General features: G+C 39.3%; 1 protein-coding gene across 9 annotated transcripts in view; it reads right to left on the bottom strand.

Moving 5' to 3' along the window:
- USP6NL (USP6 N-terminal like) overlaps positions 1–22,895 on the bottom strand; it is a 216,290-nt gene that overhangs the window by 6,487 nt on the left and 186,908 nt on the right. For 8 of the 9 annotated variants that reach the window (XM_073328781.1, XM_073328776.1, XM_073328783.1 and 5 more), the window contains 4 exons: positions 18,970–19,035; positions 18,781–18,880; positions 14,632–14,784; positions 5,119–5,169 (listed from right to left, as the gene is read on the bottom strand). In XM_073328781.1, the coding sequence (XP_073184882.1) occupies positions 5,119–5,169; positions 14,632–14,784; positions 18,781–18,880; positions 18,970–19,035 (370 nt within the window). The remainder of the gene's footprint in view (positions 1–5,118; positions 5,170–14,631; positions 14,785–18,780; positions 18,881–18,969; positions 19,036–22,895) is intronic. The other variant, XM_073328775.1, reaches the window with a different exon arrangement.

The raw sequence follows: 22,895 nt of genomic DNA, 5'->3' as shown, positions 1-22,895 counted from the left end.
TGTTAAACACTGAACAGTAAGTTCACTAAAATGGACTAATGGTTACATTAGACAAAGCATTTAAGTGTAACTACTGTATCAGCCAATCAGCCTCTTTTCATAAAGTACAGTATAACTAAAAGATTATGCTTACCACCTTCATTTTTTAACTTCCGTTCTTTTTATGGTCATTGTAGTTAGAAGAGAATTTATTTAAATATCTAGGTACTACTACGGTCTCCATCACCACAGAATCTGAATGCCAAATGGGAACACGGATATTTCTGTTCTGACTAAGATGGCAGTGAAAGACAACAACGTTTACTTAAGAGCAGCATATAAGTGGAGAGTTCTTTTTTGGTTATGAGCACAATATATGTCATTCAGTGTTTAAATGTCAGTCTCTTAAGGTGACACAATATTCCAGATTGTAACCTTGTAAAAGACTTAATTATAAACAGAGAAATGATAACTATACAACCTGTCTGATAATGCCTATATGACTATTTATACCAACATTTCTGCTCAAATTACTCTCTCCTTTCAGCAGTCATAGCTATTTCCCCCTTCTAAATTAATACTGGTAAATATTTATTTTATACTGGTAAATATTTAATCTTATTTCTACACCTCATAAAATTGTAGCTTCCCTATGCACAGCAATTTCTTTCATATTATAAACAGAAAAAAGTTTTAATTTTTAAATGCATCTCCCACACAATCTGTTTGAAAATTTGCCTGTAACTTTTAAAAATCAGACAGCATAGCCAAATAAACTCTATCATATATCAGCTTACTAAGTAAAAGGACAGAAAAAAAAGCCCTGGTTTTCCTGAAAATTTATGTAGAAAAGCTATGTAAAATGGTTGGTAGAGAAATAATTTAGTATTTTGATCCTCATTGAGGCAGTAGACACACAGGACCACGAAACTTTCGTCTATCACTCGAAACTCTGAAGTTAAAGGTTAACATCTCGTCGTCACCAGTTATTTGTACGAATAATTCATTCTGCGTATCTGTATAGTGCATCTGAACAAACACTCAGACATACTTGTCTCTCTAAAATATACTGCTTAGAAGTATTAATCACATCATGGAAATTGTACAAACAATAATACGAGTTAAATCTTTGACAGCTGATTCTCATTAGAGGGGGATGGCAGAAACAGATGATCATTGGATAGCACATAGGAACTGCCATCAAGGATCAGGGCCACATTATGCTAGATTCTGCATAGGCAAATAAAAACAGAATTTACAGTCTAGGTGTCAGGCAGAAGGTGACAGGTTCACAAAACAGAAACATGATGAGGGTGGGAGAGATAAAGTAACAAAATGAGAGTTTAACAGAGAAGTCTCTGTTTGCTACTTGCCTAACTAATGCCAGTTTCATGCTTATTGTATGCTCGTGGTCATTTTCCTTCTGCTCCAAATGAAGTCTACAGTGCTGTGTAAGGTCAAACTTACCCCCTGCCTGAGGTCTTGCTGCATTGGTAATTTAAAACAAACATCAGCCTAAACTTAATCCTTCCAGCCTGACTGTTCTTAAGTTTTCCTGTGTCTATCACTGGTTATACTCTAATCAGGTCATACACTCTAATCAGAAGGTCTCATAACTTGGCAAAGTTAACAAGCTTCCTGCCACAAAGAGTCAGCAGAATTCACTCAGCTCATTTATGCAGGGCACTAACTCCTGCTAACCTGATAGGTCACAGAAGAGTCCAGCATCCCTATGCAGAGTGGTAGATGGTGCCACTCTTACAGTTATATTTCAAAAGAAGATAAGTGAAACTTTCAAGTTGAAGATTAAGAAAATAAAGTTAAGTTACAATGGTTTTCCCACAAATTTCCAAGACACAGAAAAAGAAAAAGAGAGGAAAAATTATGAAGGGGCTAATAGAAAATCCACAAATGTCTTAGAAAACCTGAATCAGCAAGTGCACTCAAATCGCACAGATGACATGATCAGTAAGAAAGAACTGAATGTTATTCTGCATGGTTCTGTTTTTTTTACACAATCCATATAGAGTACATAGAAACTATGATGATAGGTGCTTTAAGAATGCTGAGAGATTTCTTCATAAAGATGGCTTTCCAAGACAATATACTGAACACTACATCACACAGTTAAAAAACTGTCCCATATTCTTTTTGGGGTGGAATTCACTCCCTACAGAGGCTCTGCAAAACCTTTAAATCATTTATGTCCCACTTATGCCCTCCAACTAGGGTGTATGCAGAACTTAAAACCTTGTGCTTGTCTTCTGCACAGGCATGAATTTCACCCTTAATAAATATTCGCAACACTAGAGCCATATGTCATTAGTTTTTCCCATCTTATTTGTCTCAATTAATTTTTTTAAATTAAGGAGTGCAGCATTTCAGAAAAATGAAGCACTTCTGTGTAATACTAAACTGTATTTTAATGATAAGAATGAAATCTGAATTGCGAAGCAAAAACATACAATATGTCCTTCAAAAAAAAAAAAGTTTGTGTAACATTAGATAGTGATATATATCACTTATATAGAAGTGATGTCGGTTTTATATGCTGTTAAGTAGTTTGCAACTTTCAGGTGATCTGTAAGGAGTTATGGGTTGTTGTAAGAGCAACAAAGCCCATTGCCAACTGTGTCCACATATCTATTCAAGGGACACCATCATAGGGCCTAATCACATCAGCCACACTATCAGAGGCTCGTTCACCTGCACATCTACCAATGTGCCATCATGTGCCAGCAATGCCCCTCTGCCATGTACATTGGCCACACTGGACAGTCTCTACATAAAAGAATAAATGGACACAAATCAGACGTCAAGAATTATAACATTCAAAAACCAGTCGGAGAACACTTCAATCTCTTTGTTCACTCAATTACAGACCTAAAGTTTCAGAGTAGCAGCCGTGTTAGTCCGTATTCGCAAAAAGAAAAGGAGGACTTGTGGCACCTTAGAGACTAACAAATTTATTTGAGCATAAGCTTTCGTGAGCTACAGCTCACTTCATCAGATGCATTCAGTGGAAAATACAGTGGGGAGATTTATATACATAGAGAACATGAAACAATGGGTGTTCTCTGTGTATATAGATCTCCCCACTGTATTTTCCACTGAATGCATCCGATGAAGTGAGCTGTAGCTCAAAAAAGCTTATGCTCAAATAAATTTGTTAGTCTCTAAGGTGCCACAAGTCTTCCTTTTCTTTTTGCGGATACAGACTAACATGGCTGCTACTCTGAAACCAATAACTTACGAGGAGACATGACTTATGAGGAGAGGCTGAGGGAGCTGGGATTGTTTAGCCTGCAGAAGAGAAGAATGAGGGGGGATTTGATAGCTGCTTTCAACTACCTGAAAGGGGGTTCCAAAGAGGATGGCTCTAGACTGTTCTCAATGGTAGCAGATGACAGAACGAGGAGTAATGGTCTCAAGTTGCAGTGGGGGAGGTTTAGATTGGATATTAGGAAAAACTTTTTCACTAAGAGGGTGGTGAAACACTGGAATGCGTTACCTAGGGAGGTGGTGGAATCTCCTTCCTTAGAGGTTTTTAAGGTCAGGCTTGACAAAGCCCTGGCTGGGATGATTTAACTGGGAATTGGTCCTGCTTCGAGCAGGGGGTTGGACTAGATGACCTTCAGGGGTCCCTTCCAACCCTGATATTCTATGATTCTAACTATAATGGTGTAATTTTAACACAGATAATTTAATGTGCTTGTATGCAATAAACGTCGTCTTAAGAAAAAATAGTCCTCCTTTGTCAATAATGTCTTCCATGCTTGAAATGTCACTATTCCATCTATTTTTAAACAATAAATAGTTGCATTCATATTTAAATATGCATTCCAGTGTTCTTCCAGTACCTACATCAATGCTTTCTGTATTTGCATATACACAGTTAAAAGCATCAACTGTTTTCCTTTCTCTTACAGTCTTGAAGAAAGTCACATAGAGCAGATTGGAATCCTTTGAAATGTGCTTGGTTGAACAATAAGTTTTTGGTTTTTTTAATTTGACACACTTAAGATCTCTTAATTACCATTAAGCTTTCATAAAACCCAAGCGAGACTATTGCAGACATTTTTTATTGAATTCTACATTGCTTTGAAGATTATTTTCTGTAATCTTTCTCGCATAGTCCACAGTAACAGAGTGCATTAGCATTGGTGTGTGTGGTTTATATGATGTATGCAATAACCTAAATTATAGTTATAAAAAGGATGTCAGAACAACCCTACACCGTAATATTAGTTATGGATCACTACTGTGAAGCTGTTAAACTTTAGAATGAATTCTAAGACCAGAGTAAAAGCCAAAATGTTCCAAGCCTACAACTGTTCTTTAGAAAGATAAAACCGTGGGCACTCTAATAATGTGATACCAGGCTTTAGCTTTCTATGATTTGATGATACTGGAGCTTAGAGTCTGCATAGAAAACAAAAGATAAGATATAGGATGAAAAAAAAGACAGCTTTACATCTTCATCATAAAGCCTCCATACAACACAAATTAACTTAGCCTCACACTCAACCATCGAAAGTCTTGTCTGGATCAGTCAATAAGCATTTGCACTCCACCCTTTAGATACAGCCACTTTACTAAACTCTGTTAGCTATGCTCAGTTTTCCTAACAGGCAAAGCAGCAAAACACATACCTGAATCCCAGGCTCAGTCATGCTCAGATTAACATTCACTAAGGTTTGACCACTTCTTACCATAACACAACCAGGACTAAAGACATCATCAAAAGTGATGGGGTAGTGGCATGGACCACTAACAAGAATCTTACAGCATAAAGGCATATTCCAAACCACTGCCACCTCCTAAAAAAAAAGCACTTTGTTTCAAGCTATAAAATGTGTGTTTAATACCTACTAGAAATCAACAAACAATCATTCTTGGGGGCTATCAACTGCATTAGATGCCAAAAATAAATTACTGCCCTTGAAAACAATAAGAGCTCTTAAATTAACCTAAAATTAAAGAAAATGAAATCCTTTGAGGCACATGAAATAAAAACAGGAAGAATAATTTGCACACCCGTCACCATGCATATTAATGCAAATACATAGGACTCAAACTCACAAAGAAAGCATGCAAATCATGTACATGAATGTAGTGAAAAAGCCAGAGATAAAATACCAGGAGACACTTGGGGGGTAGTAGCGAACAGGAAGACCACGATGTCGGGTGCTGGTAGGAACAGAGGAAAAAGAAAAACAGGTTCACATCCTCACCTCTAAAAAAAGCAAAATGAGAAAAAAAAAATAAAAATAAATACCCAGAGTGAAAGAGCAAGCAAATAACCATAGAAACAGAGAGAGAATGCGCAAGCCCCTCTGTTGAGAAAAAGTATGCAAATAAAACATCTCATGACTTGTCACAGTAACATGCCAAATATTCCCTTGCAAGTTCTGCATCATGTTCCACCACACTTCCGCCTAAAGCTTCACCTGCAGCCTCAGGCACACTTTTACCTTGACCCCTTCAACTGCGATTTTTAAGATCAATTGCTAAGAGTCCCCAGATCTGAACACCTAAGAATTAGCAACAAGGTGGTCTCAGTGTTGCTGCCTTAACTGGAATTTGTTTCCACCATTGGTCCAAAGATTGAGTTTACGAACATTCAAGGCACACTCACTTGTTTGACTGCAGGGCCCATTTTTATCGTGTTAGCAGTAGTTTCTGGGCTGGGTATTTTTATATAGTTTACAAAGGTTAACAAATCTTCTCTTTAAGATGCATTTGCACCAAAAGATAATATTAATAGGGCAACTGAAAAAACAGAAAACATGAAGTGGAAACTGTCTGCCGGTGGCTGTTTTGGTAGTAATAATTAACATTATTATTGCCCAAATGTGCTGGTTTTGTTTTCTGGAGCTTTCTGGGCAACTGGATTTTTCTTAGCCTGCCACTATTAGATCCATAGTGAGGTGTGAAATTGTATTCTTCTCCCTCCTCCTCCCCTTTAACATACCAAGAAACTAAACAAAAAGTTTAATTATTGGGCCTTCCTCAAAAGGAATCTAATAGAAACTCTGCATGAGAAACTACAGACAGGACCGGCTCTAGGCAGCAGCCAAGCAAGCACGTTCTTGGGGTGGCACATTTCCAGGGGCAGCACACTCATAGGTGCTGACTTTACCCTGCTCTGGTGGGGGCTCACGCCGCCGCCCCTCCTCCCCCGTCCCCCAGGGGTGGAGGGAGGAGAAGCAGAGCGTAGGTGAGTTTGGGTGGGTGAGGGCGGGGAGCTGCCAGTGGGAGCAGAGCACCCACCAATTTTTTCCCCAGGGGTGCTCCAGCCCCAGAGCACCCATGGAGTCGGCGCCTATGTGCACATTTCCAGGTGTGGCACATTTCCAGGTGCGGCATTCCGGCCAACAAGGGGGGTAGCCAAAAAATTTTTTGCTTGGGGCGGCAAAAAACCTAGAGCCGGCCCTGACTACAGAGTTGATACAGTGCCATTTTTTTGTGGAAGCATGTAATGATTTGGTCGTCCTATGTCTAAAGTTAGGGGAGTCCATTCAGCATCAGTACCAAAAACCAGAGAGAGCAGCAAAAAACGGGGGAAAACAATACGACTATTCCTAAAATGATCTGAAATTAGAGTCACATTAAAAGGGTTTTTATTCTACTGATTTACTCTTGATCTAAAAAGTCTCTGTCACCACCCAGTGGAAATCAATCCCAACTACAAGACTTTACAGATTAATTGCTTCAGTAGGCACTAACAGCTTCTTGTATTGAATAACAGACATATAATTGGAGTAGAGAGCTTTAAGTGCTCTCTCCGGTGAACAACAGTCTAGTCCTTAATTTCAGCGCAAGCATATACACACTTTGTTCTAATACAGTTTTCAAGCATGGTAAAGGGTCAGAAAAATTATTCAGTTACAATGACATCTTGGTATTTTGTGTTTATTTAGCATCAGTGACTTTCTCCATCTTATTTGCTCCATTTACAAGTCAAAATGGACTTTTTAAAATGTTACTGATTGTACCGGAAGTTCAAGTTGCTATCAGAAAGTCAGACTACCTTCTTGCTCCACAAAATGCCATCATCAACAAAAGGGGATTCTGTAGTTATGACTTGGATGGCAATTTTGATGATGGAGCATGAGGCAGACGAGAATACACAGTTTGCTTTTCTGTAGCTATGTTAGGTTTGCAGTGCCAATGGTAGCAAAAACTCACTTTATAATTATAAACATTTTTATTTAGAATAAAAATAATGCAATTAATTAAAAATGCTTAGCAGACTCACAGGGTAGTTTTGTGTCAAAGCAAGGTGACTTTTTTATAGTCATTTTCTAGTTATAATCACATTACATTTTATATCACTAATTCTTACACTTCTTGAGAAAAATTCTTGTTTGCACTGAAAGATTCAGTTAAAAAAACTGTGACCCACCAGCAGTTGCATCATAATTTCATTTATAGTGATCTAAAAATGTGCAAACTAAAGAGGTCAAGCAATAAAAGTTTTTTAAATAGTGCAGAACCAATATATAAAATTGCTGGAAATAACACCACTCCATGCCCTACTATTCTTTTAAACATCAGAAAATACACATCAGACAAGCACTAGAAAAATTATAAGAAACACATGATAGAAATGTATTTTGATTTAGTTGGTTAATAAATAAAGTGCAGTACAAAAATAAAAAAATAGCTACGTTTGTTTTCTCCAAACATATAAGTGAAAAATCCCAAATTCCTCTGAAACAAAAAACAATAAAAGATACCTAGCATTAGAAATAGTAAATCAAGCAGAGTTTCATAATTTTGTTGCCTCATCCGTGTCATAAGATGCATTTCACTGTCTAACATTTACAGCTAATGGCATACATCCTTTGGCAGATTATCACTAAAATATTACATACCTGGCTGTAGAATTCATAGAAAAATATGAAACTGAAAAACAAAACCTGTGAAAAACATGGTATTCAAACTTCCCACTAATTTTTCTGCACACAGAAAAGCCAGAAATGTGGGTGCAACTGAGGCAGCCAAACATTAAAGCAAGGGTTACTACACACACAGAGTGTAAAATGACAAAGGCAGATTCTAGGTTTGGAATTTGACAGAAATAGTGGCTATGTAAAATGGAGCAGTGCCTACTAGAGGACCTCAGGAGAAATTCTCAGCTACTGTAAATTGGTGTAGCTCCATTGAAGGCTTTACAGACATGAAGAAATGCAAGATTTGGGTCACAGGATGATTTTTGGGACCACTTTTGTGCTTTGTGGATCACAATATGGATGGTAGGTTGCTGCAAGAGTGGACTTCAGGGTCTTCAAATTTTGAATTCTGACCTGACTGACTTGTTCAGGAACTTTAGATTCAGGATCCAGTTTCCACCCAACTGCCTAAGGTCTACAGAGAAGGTGGAGGCTGGCCTCTTGGAAGCACATTGATTTTGTTACTGATTCTGTGACTAACTGAGAATAGGTGGGAAGTTATTCTCATAATTTAGGAGAATTTCAAAGTATTTTTGAAACTTGGGAAGTAAAGAATCTGTGTTGCGGAGTTGTTGTTTTTTTTTTTTTAAACTCAGTGGCATAACTCAATGAGTTACTTCCATTACTCATTGCTCTACAGAGCAAAGTACCCACAGAGTAACAGCCTGTTCCAAAAGGGTCCATCAGGAGGATGGAGATTGGAGTCATGCAGACTTAGAGGTAGTGTGCATTAGCAGATTTCAGAAGTTGTTTCTTGGCCGTGTACCCCTCACTGCATTGCAATGGCCCCAGGAGATGATGTTTTCTCTTCTGCTAAGACTGTTTGAGGGGATGCACAGGAGAAATCTCAGAAGGGTTGCTTGCCTCTACGTGAGCATTTGTAGTCCTTCTGGTGGCTTGATGAAAGGAGGGGCTTGAAACTATGAGGCATCTTCTGAAGCACTCCACATTCCTAAAGCTTCCACCAGGTTAGCAGAGGCCATCCTGCACAGATTGACTCACGAGAGGATTCTGCCAGATATGCAATCTGCTCTATGAACAATATTCCTGGCTTTGGTGTTTGACATTTCAGTGGGTGCCCTATGCTTTATGGCTAGCTCCATGGCAACTAACTTGATTGTGATCTCATTGTGCTCCTGGAACCTGGATGTTCACACTAAGTATTTAATGGCTTCATCTCAACACACGTAGGAAAACCATTTAAACAAACAAACAAAAAAACCCCAAATACTGACGTTTTTCTGCCTCTTCATCCCCCTGCCCTTCTTCTGAAGAAAGGGAGCTCTTTGGTTCTGAGTTTAAAGCCACACAAGAAGAAACCAAGGGAATGCTGTTCCAGGAGGAAACTTGCATTACTTTAAGTGCTGGGCAAAGTTAATACCTCTTTTGATATTTGACCACAGCCTGCCCAAACAGGGTGTCTGGATTTCCTGTACTAACAGAGACTGACAGATGGAGAATTCCGCTGAGCTTAATTAGCTCTCTGCTATTTTTGGATGACTGATACAGTCTGATGAAGGCTATAGTTTTATGTTCTTTTTAAATGGTTTTTAGTTCATAACAATTAAAGATGTTATTGTTGCTCAGTGCAAGAATGTAAGAAGGGAAATAGTACTTCTCTCCAATTTTAGTTGAGGAAAAAAAGATAAAACAAACTCCCCCCCCCCCCGACTCTAATGGATGCTTACATGCCCAGACTAGCTTTTCTATGCATTGCTACCCGGCATATAGTAATTTGACAAGTTTACGTTAAAAAATAAATAAATAAATAAAAAGGCTAAAGAGCACGCAAGTAGCTGAATCAGACAGACAAGGTTTGAGCAAGGTTAAATGTCAAGAGAATGCTGAGAGCCTGTAGAAAAATATTATTGCCTGAAGACAGTGATTAGAAAAAAACCAAAATGAACATCAGAGTGAAGAAAAACCAAAGGCTTGTGAAATTCACATGAAGAACAAATGAGGCATCAGACTTACTCAGCTAAGGATAACAGGAGACAAATCTGCTAGATTTCCGAGGATTAGGATAAAGGTATTTTATATTTATTTTGTGAAAAAAGTGAGTAATATTTCCACTCACCCCAAACAAAAATATGCCACACATACAGAGAGTTTCCCAGGCTACTAAGGCAGAAATAAAAGAAAATCAAAGTCTCCCCCCCCCCACCAATCCAGCAATAAAACACAGTTACCTTTGTTTGCAGTGATCTTACCTAAGTAGCAGCACACCCCATGTTAAAAAATAGTTATTTTTTTCACATCAGTCGTACTTTGGCTACCCAAAAGTAAGAGCAAAAGAAATTCTGAAAACAAACTATTCTTGGCTCAAGAGCCGCACCTTTTAACAAACAAGATCTGCACTGCATCCGATGAAGTGAGCTGTAGCTCACAAAAGCTTATGCTCTAATAAATTTGTTAGTCTCTAAGGTGCCACAAGTACTCCTTTTCTTTTTACGGATACAGACTAACATGGCTGCTACTCTGAAGATCTGCATTGTCTACTGTGGAGTATAACTTGTATTCCAACTCCATAATTTCTTATGGTAGAGATACATGCCCTGTACCTCCATGGGTTATCATTCCCCAGAGATATTTACTCCTAAATACCAAGCCCCCCTCCCCTTCCTCTGTGATACATCAAACACTCAAATACATGCATCTCCAGTGCACACCTCACTTCCTTAAAGAACATGCCTGCTCCCTTCCCAAGGGAGACCTAGGATTGAACACTTGTCCTATTTCACTACCCTTGGTGAGAACTTGGTATAAACCCAATCCTTCTTTCTGCTTTAAAGTGACACTCCAGGATGAGTGGGCAGCAGCAAGGCCTGAACCAGGGACCTCTGGATGTAAAAGGAAGAGCCCCTACTGCCTGACCTAAAGAACCCAGCTTCTACAGACAAAGGCTGTAGCCCTGTATAAGGACTAGCCCCTAGAAGGGGGTTAGAGCAACACTGTATAAACGTGGGTTACACAAGGAAGAGAAACATGATTTCTATCATGACGAGAAACAGCATAGGGCAGTCTCCCTCAGTCTGACACCTCTCCTTCAGAAGAAGAAAATCAAATGGAAAGTGCTTTCACAGATTATTTGACTCCCACTGGAGCATACATCTGATTGGGAAACTTCACTTAATCTCTTTCTCCTCTCAACAGGAATCTGAAAATGGGGAGAGAAGGCCTATCTGACCTGGTTCTTGCTTCCCTCCCTCATCTTGAAGTAAGAGACAATGAACACCAGTGTGTGCATATCTCCTCTATGCTACAAACCCGGGCTCATTCAAGCAGGCCAGGAGGGATGGGGCAGGGGAGGAGAGGTTGATAGGGTTCCCAAAGGGGAGGAATTGTGATCTCCAAAGCAGGGGACTCTCATACTTCTGTCAAAGCCATGGAGCATTGACAGAGGCACCTCTGAGCTGAAGAGCTGTGCTTGGTCCAGCAGAGCAAATACCATACTTGACAGGCTCCCTAACCTAGGAATACTGGATGTGTTGAAACTATTAGGTAAGGACGGACCCTACAACCCACTGCCTAGTTAGCTCACTAAACTGTCCCATCTCATTTGTTGATGGAGAACTAGAGTCCCCCATCCCATCTCCCTGGTCACCAGGATGAGATGAGTTGTGGGGGAAAACAAGTCCCCATTCTCTACCAGTACCCAATCATCCCTTTTCCAGCAGTGCTTCCTCTGCCTCATCAGTGTCCTGGGGATGCCAGGGTAGCGAGACACATACCAAGATGTTCTTGTTCTCGAAGCCTCCCTTGTCCACACTATTCCCTCTGATCATTCTCTCCCCTGATCTCCATCTCAGACATCTCCAGCTACTTCCATATTCCTGTACACCTCAGGGGAAGTCAGAGTGGGTTCTTTACTCTCTAATATAGAACCATAGAATTGTAGGAGTGGAAGAGACCTTGAGAGGTCATCTAGTTCAGACCCCTGCACTTACGGCAGGACTAAGTATTATCTAGACCATCCCAGGTTTGCCTAACCAGCTTTTAAACATCTCCAATGATGGAGATTCCACAACCTCCCTGGGCAATTTATTCCAATGCTTAAGCACCCTGACAGGAAGGTTTTCCTAATGTCCAACCTTACTGCCCTTGTTGCTTATCCTATTAATTGTCCTATTAAAACCCTTGGAAATTCTCATTAACAAAAACTTCATTAAGTTTCCCATCCCCCCCAAAATAAACCCTAAACAGCAAGGAAATGCCAAGTTAGGGGACATCTCTTAACACTCATACACCATATTTCCACTGACAGTAAAAATTCTGCACTTCACAACTCTCTTCTGCTTCCAAAAAATAAACACAAATATTAATCTTCCTCATAGGATAATGTAAAAACCCATACTTCCCCCACAAATACATAACACACCACACACTTGAATGAGGCACAGGTCCCGTGGAAAAAACAGCGTAAGATCATGTAACTAAAAACTGTATCATAATGCACATGCAAGTGCAAAGGCCAAATTAATGTTGCTCAGGTACCTTTATTCTGGAATTTCTTAAATTTTGATAAGTTGACTTTATAACGTTATTTTAGCTTAGTTTTGTGTGTGTAATTCCTAGGTTTTTAAAAAAGAAAACTGAAAAAACTCCATCATGTGGCACCATGTTGACATCACCTGGGTCATCAGCAGTTTTGAACCTTAAGATCCACCATACAGACCACTACCACTTGAGTTAATGGAATAACTCACAGCAGTAGTTTGCTGTCATCTTCTGAATTGACCAGCACTAGAAGGGGATGAAAGAGATGCTTGGCCAGTGGGTTTCACAGATTTTTGGTGACAGCAGAGGAATGGTGAGACTAAGGAATCATGGGTTCCATTTCCGGATCTGGAGAGGAGCGTGGTCTAGTGGTCACAGACCTTTCTTCCCATTTCTCCTGTGGTTCCTCATCAGATCTGTCCTCCTTCCCCTTCACCTCCTTCCATTTGCCCCAGTACTTCCCAGTCCCAGATTCCTTGCCCACCCAGTCCCATTCTCCCCCCTAGCTCTCAACCCCAGTCTCCTTGCCCAGCTAGCCCCAGCTGCCTTCCTCATCATCCTCCAGTCCAAGTCCCCCACCCCACAAGCTCCTTGTCACAAGCTACAAGTCTGGCTCTTATCCCCTCTGCATTCGAGTCAGGCAGCTTCTTTCTCCAAGCTGCCTGGGTGTCAGCAGGAGGAACACAGGAGAGAGACGCTCCCACCTTCTAGTGCTCAGAACTAGCCTATACTGGGGTAAGTAGCCCTGCGTGTTATTAAAGCAGCTCAACCCTTTCCATGATAAGCAACACAAAGCAGGGTCTTATAACTTTACCGAACTTCAACATGGAGAATTTCCATGTTGGGTATCTTCCTCCGGCTGAATTTTTGTGGAGAATTTCAGCCAAAACAGTTCAGTATCTGAGTCCAAAATGTTAAAAAAAATTCTGGTGACTGTGTCTTTGGAAAGCTCTAGCTTTCAGAGTACACTTGTGCCATTGTTGCTGAGCACCTAAGCGTGCCCCATCCCAGGGCTAGAGGTGCGAAGCCGGAGTTTCCCGTAATTGCAGCTGCCAGCTGCTCCGGGCTGTGGTGTGTTTGGCACTGGAACTGAGGTGGGGAGCCTGTTTCTCCTGTGCTCACAATGACCACTCTTGCTGGCATCCAAGCAATGTGGAACAAGAAGCCTGACTCAAATGCAGAGGGGACAACAACCAGACTGCATGGGAGAAATAGACTGAACAAATAGGTGGGAGGGGGAAACTGCATGAGGACATTAATAATTCTGTTTTTGGAGCACAGTTGAATAGTGTGCACTAAATAAAGTCCAGGGCCACACAATGAACAAGGATAAAAAATAACAAGTGAGCATGTAATTAAAGACTGTATCACAATGCATATGCGGAAGGAGGCCAAATTAATGTGGTCTGAGCAACCTTAATTCTGGCATTTCCTATTTTTTGAGTCCTTGACTTTACAACCTTAATAATATTCTTTTAACATATTTTTGTGTATAATAAAATTGTATTATTTATAGCTATAGAGAGCTGTAAATCATCATAAGATAATTTGATATTTTTAAAGATGGAGTTTTTGTTTTTTGGTTTGTTTTTTTTAAGGTAAAAGAATATCTACACAGAAAGGAGTGCTCCATTACGCAAATCATACATAGTGCTGAAAGTAACAAACACCCCTTTCCTTCCACTACAGAACATAGAGACAAAGTTTTTGAGGGAAAGGAGGAGGTGAATCAGTTCAAGATCTAGGAAGTCTGACTAGCTAGAAGGCATTCAAAGGGTGTATCTGACTAAAAGGAGGATTTTTTTGTTCTGGTTATATTTCGGGGGAATAGCAGTTTGTGCAGTTGTTAATCTACACAACAATCTAGAACCTTGGACCGAAATCTGTTGGCTTGAAAAGTAAGCATCCCCTGATTTTTATCTTCTTGCTTATAAACATCCCATTTTAAAAGTTCAACTTAATAAAGTTAATTCAACTCAGTTACCTGAACCTAGAAAGATTAAGTGTTTTGCATATATATGCAATAAAGTGCTAACCTTTTTTTTTTTTTTAAACCACTTTGTAGTGATGAGGAAACAATGTATTCATGGATGTTAATGGCAGGCAATTAACACTTTACAAGTGGGCAACTATATACTTAATTTGTCCAAAAAAGTTCTTAAGGTACAGATCAGTATGTGTGGTGGAAGTTTCTTACCAGCTGCTGGTAGATCCAACTTTGCTCGTTTCAGTTCAGACATCGAATTTTGGAGCTGCTCTATTACAAAGTCATCTTCTAAGAAGAAATCCTTTGATAGAGTCTCCTGAAGAAATTCTACAAGTTCTTCCATTTGTAATTTCAGCAGATGTTCTAGATTGGAACAAGAACATTATTGTGGACAAATAAGTTTTTATGATAAAAATCCAAAGAAAAAGTCTACTACAGAGTTGAAATGCCTTTACAGAGTCTTTTAACAATTTTGCAAATGGAATGAAACACATCTAACTAATTAAACAGAAAAAAAAATCACAGGCAGTTATTTTATACTAGACATTTACTAAGCATGCTATAAAACACACACACTCATTACCCTTCTAAACATTTTCTCTTTTTTTGTACCCATATATTTCTCTCTCGGTCAGTGTTTGAAACTTTAAAACTAAGGTCCCCTTCAGAAAAATAAAACTAATCACACACCCCTAAAATTCCGATATGACACATTAAAATCAACAGATTTTTTTTCATTTATATATCTTCCATCTCCTGCCCCCACACCTTGGGAAATGGTTCATAATATACTTATCCTCCTTTTAAAATGCTTTGAAGAGCCATGAAAATTTAAGACATTTAAGGTGCCCTCATTTGCAAATGAGTCAGTACTCATTGAAATGACTGTGGCAGTGTAGAGCAAGAGAGATTGTTTTAGGCTCTCTGCAGATTCAGGTATGTATTGCTGCATCAGTTACATTCAGGTCACATTTTGAAGCTTTATTCTGCAGTCATAACAGCTAAACTCCAACTTTTTCTTTTATATATATAAAAACCAATTCTACTCTTAAAAGTTTTACCAGCATAGCTATGTCAGGTAAGGGGGATGATTTTTATTACGACGTAGCTATACTGGCAAAAGACCTTCTGTAGAAGCAGTTATACTGGCAAAAAATGCTTTTTTTCTGGTATCGCTTATTTTGCTCACCGAATCAGAATAAGCTGTATCAGCAGAAACACTTTTTAAACAGTATAAATGAATCTACACTAGGACGGTTTTGCCTGTGTAGCTATAAAAACAAAACTTTTAAGCACAGACAAGACTGAAAGCTGGGACTCTGGAGAACAAATGAAAGGTTTGACCATGATGCCTCTTCTCTGCCTCCCAATGTGGTCCATTCGTTGGTGCTTCCCCAGTCTTTCCTTCAGGAAACACTGCTCAAAGGGTATGTCTACACAGCAACTAGACACCCATGGCTGGCTCAGGCTGTGGGGCTGTTTCATTGCTTTGTAGACTTCTGGGCTCCGGCTGGAGACTGGGCTCTGGGAGCCTGTGAGGCAGGAGAGTCCCAGAGCTCGGTCTCCCACCTGAGCCTGCAAGTCTACACAGCCTCACAGCTGGAGTCCAATGAACCTGAGTCAGCTACCATGAGCCAGACGCAGGGTTTTTTGTTTTTTGGGTTTTTTTGCTGTGTAGACATACTCCAAGAGTCCTTGATATTTTTACACAGTGAGGCGCTACACTGAACATGTTAAAAGGCTAGTATTAAGGTAAAAAAACTCCAAATTATCACTATTGTTTCTCAGAGGCTTGAGACTGAACACTCTTCACTTAAAACAAACAAAATCAAACCAAAAAAAGGGGGGTGGGACAAGAATTATACTGATTTTGTTTTCAAATAAAGAGGAAGACTGAAATCTGATTCCTACCATTATTTGTTCTTAAGATTCTTGAACATTTTAAGTAGTATAACAATTATAAACATTCTTCATCTTCAAAAATTTTTATGAACAAACTAAGAAGCAGCTCCTGAGAGAGATTGCGATGCAGCATCCCCATAGTTAAATGGGGTAAATTACCCAGCGAGATTAAGATAGTAATTCTGCAAAGTCCTCCACATGGACCTCTGCACTCCCATGGAGCCCTGGAGACTTCTTTGATGGGCCCATATGACTTATTCAAGGCCACAAAAGAAGACAGCATTGAAACCACGACTAGGGGTAAAATTTCAGAACCATCGAAGTGACTTAGGAGCCCAAGACCCATTTTCAAAAGTGACATATGCACTTAGGAGCCTAAGTCTGATTTAAAGTCAATGGGGCTTGGGCTCTTAAGTCATTTCAGAAAATGGGACATGGATGCTTTTGAAAATTTTACCTTGGCAGTATGATGTTCAGGCTCCTAAATCATATGCTCAATATCATTAGACCAACTCTCTCTCAAAAAAAGCCGCAATACGTACAGTCCTTGATTTGTTTGCTTTTAGATTTCAGAACTCCAGTTCAGGTGTTGGCTCCCCTGCTCCCAATATATTCTAATAAAAAATCTACAGCAACCTTATTACTTTTAGGTGTCGGTGATTACTAGAATTTAAAGGGTTTACTCATCAAAATGTAAAGCTTTAACTCATGTCTGTATTTCTTCTTACTGCAAAGTATATGTGAAACAAAAGCTAATAGGAGTACAATTACATGATCACATGATCTTGAAATTGAAGACTGTATCATAATGCACAAGCACACAAAGGGGCCAAAAATTAATATGGCACAGGGCAATTTTCAATCTGGAATTTCCTAATTTGACTTTGCAATCTTAATAGTGTTCTTTTTAAGGTAGTTGTGTGTGTAATTTTTCTAGTTTAAAAAAAACCCCTGAAATTAACCCTAATTTAATCATGTGGGATCATATTGACACCCATATCGCTTATGTGCAGGATTTGAACCTGTAGATCCACCCCACAGATCTTTGCCACTTGAGCTAATGGAGTAACAAAGTAGTAGTAGATTGTTGTTATCCTCTGTGTGGACCAGCACTAGAGGAGGATGGGACACTTTAACAGAGGGTTTCAAAGATATTTGTTGACATCAGAGGAATTACACTTATGACACATCAAGGCATGTATCTATGCCATGCCAACAGTCCTAGACCATAGTAGTATCAGAAGTAAGTCACTCACCATCCTTATTCGACAGCTAATTTACATGCAAAGATTTCATTGGTTGTATGAGGGAGACTGGCTTTTCGCATACTTCCCTCGCGGCTGAAGGTACCATGTCTTAGATGTTGTCTCTCTCAGTGCATCAACAGCACAGTAATGAACAACCTGTTGTAGCTTATTATCATATTAACCTATGATGAGTAACTGCATGCAGCTAGGAAACTAACATGTTGGTTTGCTTTAGGAAGGCAACTGGGGGTGGAGGGGAGAGAATCTGCTTCAGCTATGAATTTTTTCTAAAACTACGTTTCACACAATTGTTTTCTGCTGCTTACAATAAGGGGAGTTTAATACCTTATATAACAGCCAGAAACACAGAAAGACTGCCTCTGTACCAGATTTTTATGTAGCCAATGCACTGAGCCAAGCCAAGCCAAGCAACAGAGTTAAAAGAAAAATTATACAGGTGATTATTTTAGTAGCTGGTAAGGAAAAGAGAAGCAGTATCTACCACAGAGTGGCATTAAGTATAGATGGTCCACCAAAGAGTAGAATTAGGCTTGGATGCATCATGTCATCGCCCATGCCAGCTAAAGGAAACAGCTTCTGGAAAATTGTAGTAGGGAAAAAGTAAAAAACAGGAAAGGGCCAAACTTGAGACTCTTAACCCTCTTTTGATCTAGCAAAACACTACATTAAAGAATTACCAGAACCCAAGTAACTACAATGCTTATTCCCACAATTTTCTAGAGGCTGTGTCATTTACTGAGTAAATACAATTTAAATCCCTTTTTACTATTGTTCAACTGTATAATAATGAGTAATTTACTCTACCAAATAAGACATTTCTTCTCCTGAAAGTCACTTAAGATTTCCTGGCACAATTACCCAAGATATCAGATAATTAGCTTTTCAAGTCCTGCCATGCAATTGAACAATATTCTTTGTCAGTTCCTTGCAGAACAGTAATTCCAGCATCAGCTATATAGCATGATCTAGAAGGTTGCTAATTTGAGGGCATCACAGTCACGCTGTGCTGTGATGAAAGATTATGCAGTCACAAAGGAGAGATCAAAACAGGAGAAAAAAACATTTGCAAATATATTATTTTTAACAATAAAAGCCAAATAGAGGAAATGACTATTTTTAAAAAACAATAGACTACTTAAAAACTAGTCAAATCTTTGTTTAGCATTTAAGTTTATAAGAGATCTCTTACTTCTATGTAGTTTCAGAATTGTGTAAGACATAGCAGTGAGAACTCGCTCTCCTTCAAGTATGTAGATATCCCATATCCTGAGAGTTAATGTAAAGGGAGTCTGCAATGACAGAATCAGCCAGAAATGTCAAAACAGCTTACCCTAACATATGACTAAAAATAGAAATACAAAAATATACAGATACTCACACGATCAAGGAAACACTGAAAAAACCACTTCATTGTGTAAAAGCTAGTGGAAATCTCCTGGGAGTCCTGTAAAAAACAACAATTTACAAATACTCTATTAAGAACGCTGCAATGTACTGCCGAGCACATAAAGGCCTCCCACTTTTTAACCTGGAGCAATAGCAAAGTACCCTCAGCCAAAAACTTAAAGTGAGCTGTTAGACTAACTCCTGCCCTAAGACTTGCTCACTGTACAACTGAACTTAGCTGCTACTGCTGTCTGGGCATAGCGTTCAGGCATTCTTCACACAAAAGAATTCTATTTCAAACAACGTTACTTCAGTCCAGGTTTCTCTCTCTTGTTTATATTTTTCCTTCATCTCCTTTTTCTGAAGAGAGATGTAGATGTTTGAGGATGAATATTAACGGGTACCCCTGGAAACATTAAGTCTTCCACTTATTGTCAAAACAAGTACAGAAGAGAGTGCATGTTTCTTTCATGTTCTGGAGGAGCCAGAGCTCAGTCTGCAGGCCCATTTAATCTTTAACTTCTCTGCTGACAAGGCTGCTAGCAAGGGTGCCTATTAGTGCTAGATGAGGTGGTGATCTTGTGAGGTGGAGATCTATCCACCAGAAAACAGACTAAGATAATCAATTCATTTCACATAGGACCTCAAATCATTAGAATGATAATGAATTTCACTTCTCACTAACAGGGGCTTAGTTTGAACTAGCGGTTTAAGAGATGAAAGGTTTTGTATTCCATTAGTCATCTGCTGTCTTCCCACCATGTACATAGTTTATATTTCTGCATAGCAAATAATTACTTTCCTTCTAAACAGGAAAAAGCTTGCTATGCCTGAAATAACTTTCCGTATCTTGAGTATCAATACAACTAACAGTAACAAGAAGCAAAGAGACATGACATGCTTATACTTTTCTGTAATTGTAAAACAACTGCCATTCCTGTCACTTGCATTAGCACTGTAGCATTAGTTACAATGTGAAAGTCTTGGAGACTAGGCTGCTGTTTGAGTGGGGAGGCAGCCAAGAAATTAAGTGACACTGAATTTGTCTTCTCTGATGACTATGGGATAGCACAATTTTAAATTAAGCCTCCATGCTTGTCACAGTCAGCTATTTCACAAGTTTTGGAAACATAAGTTCTGAATTAATGAGGGACTGACAGTACAAGAATCAATAGTCATCTGGCATATTCACAGGCCATACATGTTTTGCCATTCCTTGCTGTTCTTCATTGCTCATACAGGTTCAGCAGGGATCATCACAATCTAGTACGTAAACAAATTCAATCTCTTTGTTCAACCAGTGTTACAGCTTTCTCTCTCATTTTAAGGTATATATAATGGAAGTTTCTAAAGAGGTGGAGTATTTGGAAAGATAAAACTACTGATTATTCTCTGGATTCAGGCCTGTGTTAGAGATCAGTAAAACCAATGGCATAGTTCAGTCTTGCAGTTTTGAGATCTAGAGTAGCGACTGGTTAATTTTATGTCCAATGTTATAGTCGAGACTCTGTAAACCATAACTTCCATTTGAAAATAATTATTCATAGGTACTATTACTGTAAGAAAGATGTGGCATATCCACAGTGAGAAATTGTGACAATTAACTTCTAAAAGCATCTGAAACAATCCTAAAAAATAAAGAATTCATTTATAGGATGAGTCATTAAAACAAATGGGCTTGTTTGGCAATTTCCCAGTAAAACAAGGTAAATCAAAAGTCGACCACATGTAAGAAAATATAGTGGGTCAGGTTCTCAGTTGGCGTCAATTGTTGTAGTTCCAATAAAAAAATAATCAACACAGCTAAACTGGCCTGGTATATATAATTCAAAGAAGATCTAGCAGGTTCTAGTAATGCATGTTTATTGAGATTTCAGATGTTCCTGTTTGCAAGTGGCTGAAAGGTCCCTCAGAAGGTGGGAACTATTAAGACGCTCTAAATAAAGCATGTCTACACTGGAAATACTGCAGCTGACACTCTGTAGATCGTTCTCAAGAGGTTCTGAGGAAGAACTATTCTTGGTTATTAAATATATTATAATGGATATGGACAATAACATCATATCACCAGAATGACTGACCACCATGAAGTTTTATCATCTAGTCATATCCTATTGCTCTTATTAAATACTATTTTACTTGTTGGTTTACTTTGATTTATTAAAAGCACCTAAGCAAAAACGAAGGGCCGAGAGCATAACCGGCGGCTCTATGCCTGGTAAGCCAAAATCCTCCAAAATTAAAGCAATAAGAAGCTCTGACCTATAGTCCAAAACCTGCATGAACTCTACTGTGAAAACGGAAGCCATAATTTTCATTCCAGAGGCAAGTGAGCTACTGGATCTCTGTTTTCACTACACAGTAATTTTAAAAAATCGTAAGATATACCCTGTGATTTTGGATTAATCTTTTACTGCAATGAAGAGAACATTTCCAAACTAATATATGTCATAGCATGGCCTGAACAAGACTCAGCACATTGTAAAAAAAAAAAGTTGATTAGATTTTAGTGTATATACTATTAATGTTCAATAGAAACAGATTTAAGTAGTATCTGAGCCAGCTACAGTCATCAGGAAGTTATTCTCGCCATAATGCATGTGTGTTGCATTCCCACTAAAAAGGTTACATGAACATTACTTATTGTTTGGCTTCAATGTGCTCAACATTGTAATGAAAATAACAAACACAGTCCCAGCCCAAGGATTTCATAACCGATAGGTAAACAGAGTGTACACTCTATTTCTTATGCCCAAGTTCTGAAAAAATTTCGTTCCTCCTGTCACGGAGGTTACAGTAGTTGCAGTTCCTTGAGATTCATTCCCCTATGGGTGCTCCACTTCAGATGTGCCTGCTCCCCTCGAGCACTTGATCAGAGATTTTTCTAATAGCCGCATCCTTTTTACCCACTTGGGTCCTATGTATCCTTGTGCTGCACGCTGAGGGTATATAGTCCTCAGTTCCTTCTCCAGCCAAATATCCTAAGAAAACAGTCTGAAGCAGAGGGGAGGGAGGGTGGGTAGTGGAGCACGCATTGGGGGACACATCTTGAAGAACTGTAATTCCTGCAGAAGGTGACCTCTTCTTCTTGAGTAGGATCCCTATGGGTGCTCCACTTCAAGTAGTACTTTGAAGAGGAACATCTTTTTCTGCCTCTTCTTCAATAGGTGTCCTTATGGATGCTCTACTTCAAGTGACACCCAAGCAGGATCCCTAGAAGGAGGAGGGAGCTTCAGAATTGAGTCTAGAACTGAAGATAGTACCGCATTACCAAGTGCCCCATAAGATCTGGTGGCACGGCTCAAAGCAGAGTGCTTAGACAATGTATGTGCTGAAGCCCAGGTAGCGGCTGTACTTGAGTATGCTGTGGATGTTGCTTCTCATCTGGTAGTGTGTGCTATCACCCTTTGGGAGGGTTGAGCAGCACCTGTATCATAACAGGCAACAATACACAAGAGATCCACCTTGACAGTCTCTGAAGAGAGACTGCAAACCGCTTGCATTTGTCTGCAATGGAAACAACTGCCTAGGTGACTTCCAAAAGTGTGTGGTCATATGTAGGTAGAAAGCCAATACCTTTCTAACATCTGAGGTAGGCAAACAGGTCTCCCGTTGAGATGTCTGCAGTTTTGGAAAAAAACACTGGTAGATGAATGGACTGCTTAAGATGAAATTCTGATAGTACCGTAGGTAAGAATTTAGGGTGTGGGCGTAAAGAGACCTTGTCCTCGAAGAACACCATAAAGAGGGGATCCGCAATCAAGGCCCCAATTTCTCTGACCCAAGGGGCCAATGTGACAGATGCTAAAAAGGACATTTTCATATATAAGTGGAACAGGTTGCCATTGACTGGTATGCAGGTCTCATGACATATTTAAATACCAGATTGAGGTCCCAAGTCAGAACGGGAACTCTAAC

Source organism: Lepidochelys kempii, chromosome 1, assembly GCF_965140265.1.
Source record: "Lepidochelys kempii isolate rLepKem1 chromosome 1, rLepKem1.hap2, whole genome shotgun sequence".
In the NCBI taxonomy this organism is placed as follows: Eukaryota; Metazoa; Chordata; order Testudines; family Cheloniidae; genus Lepidochelys; species Lepidochelys kempii.
The sequence above is the reverse complement of the archived record's forward strand: the minus strand, read 5'-3'. Positions and strand labels throughout refer to the sequence as shown.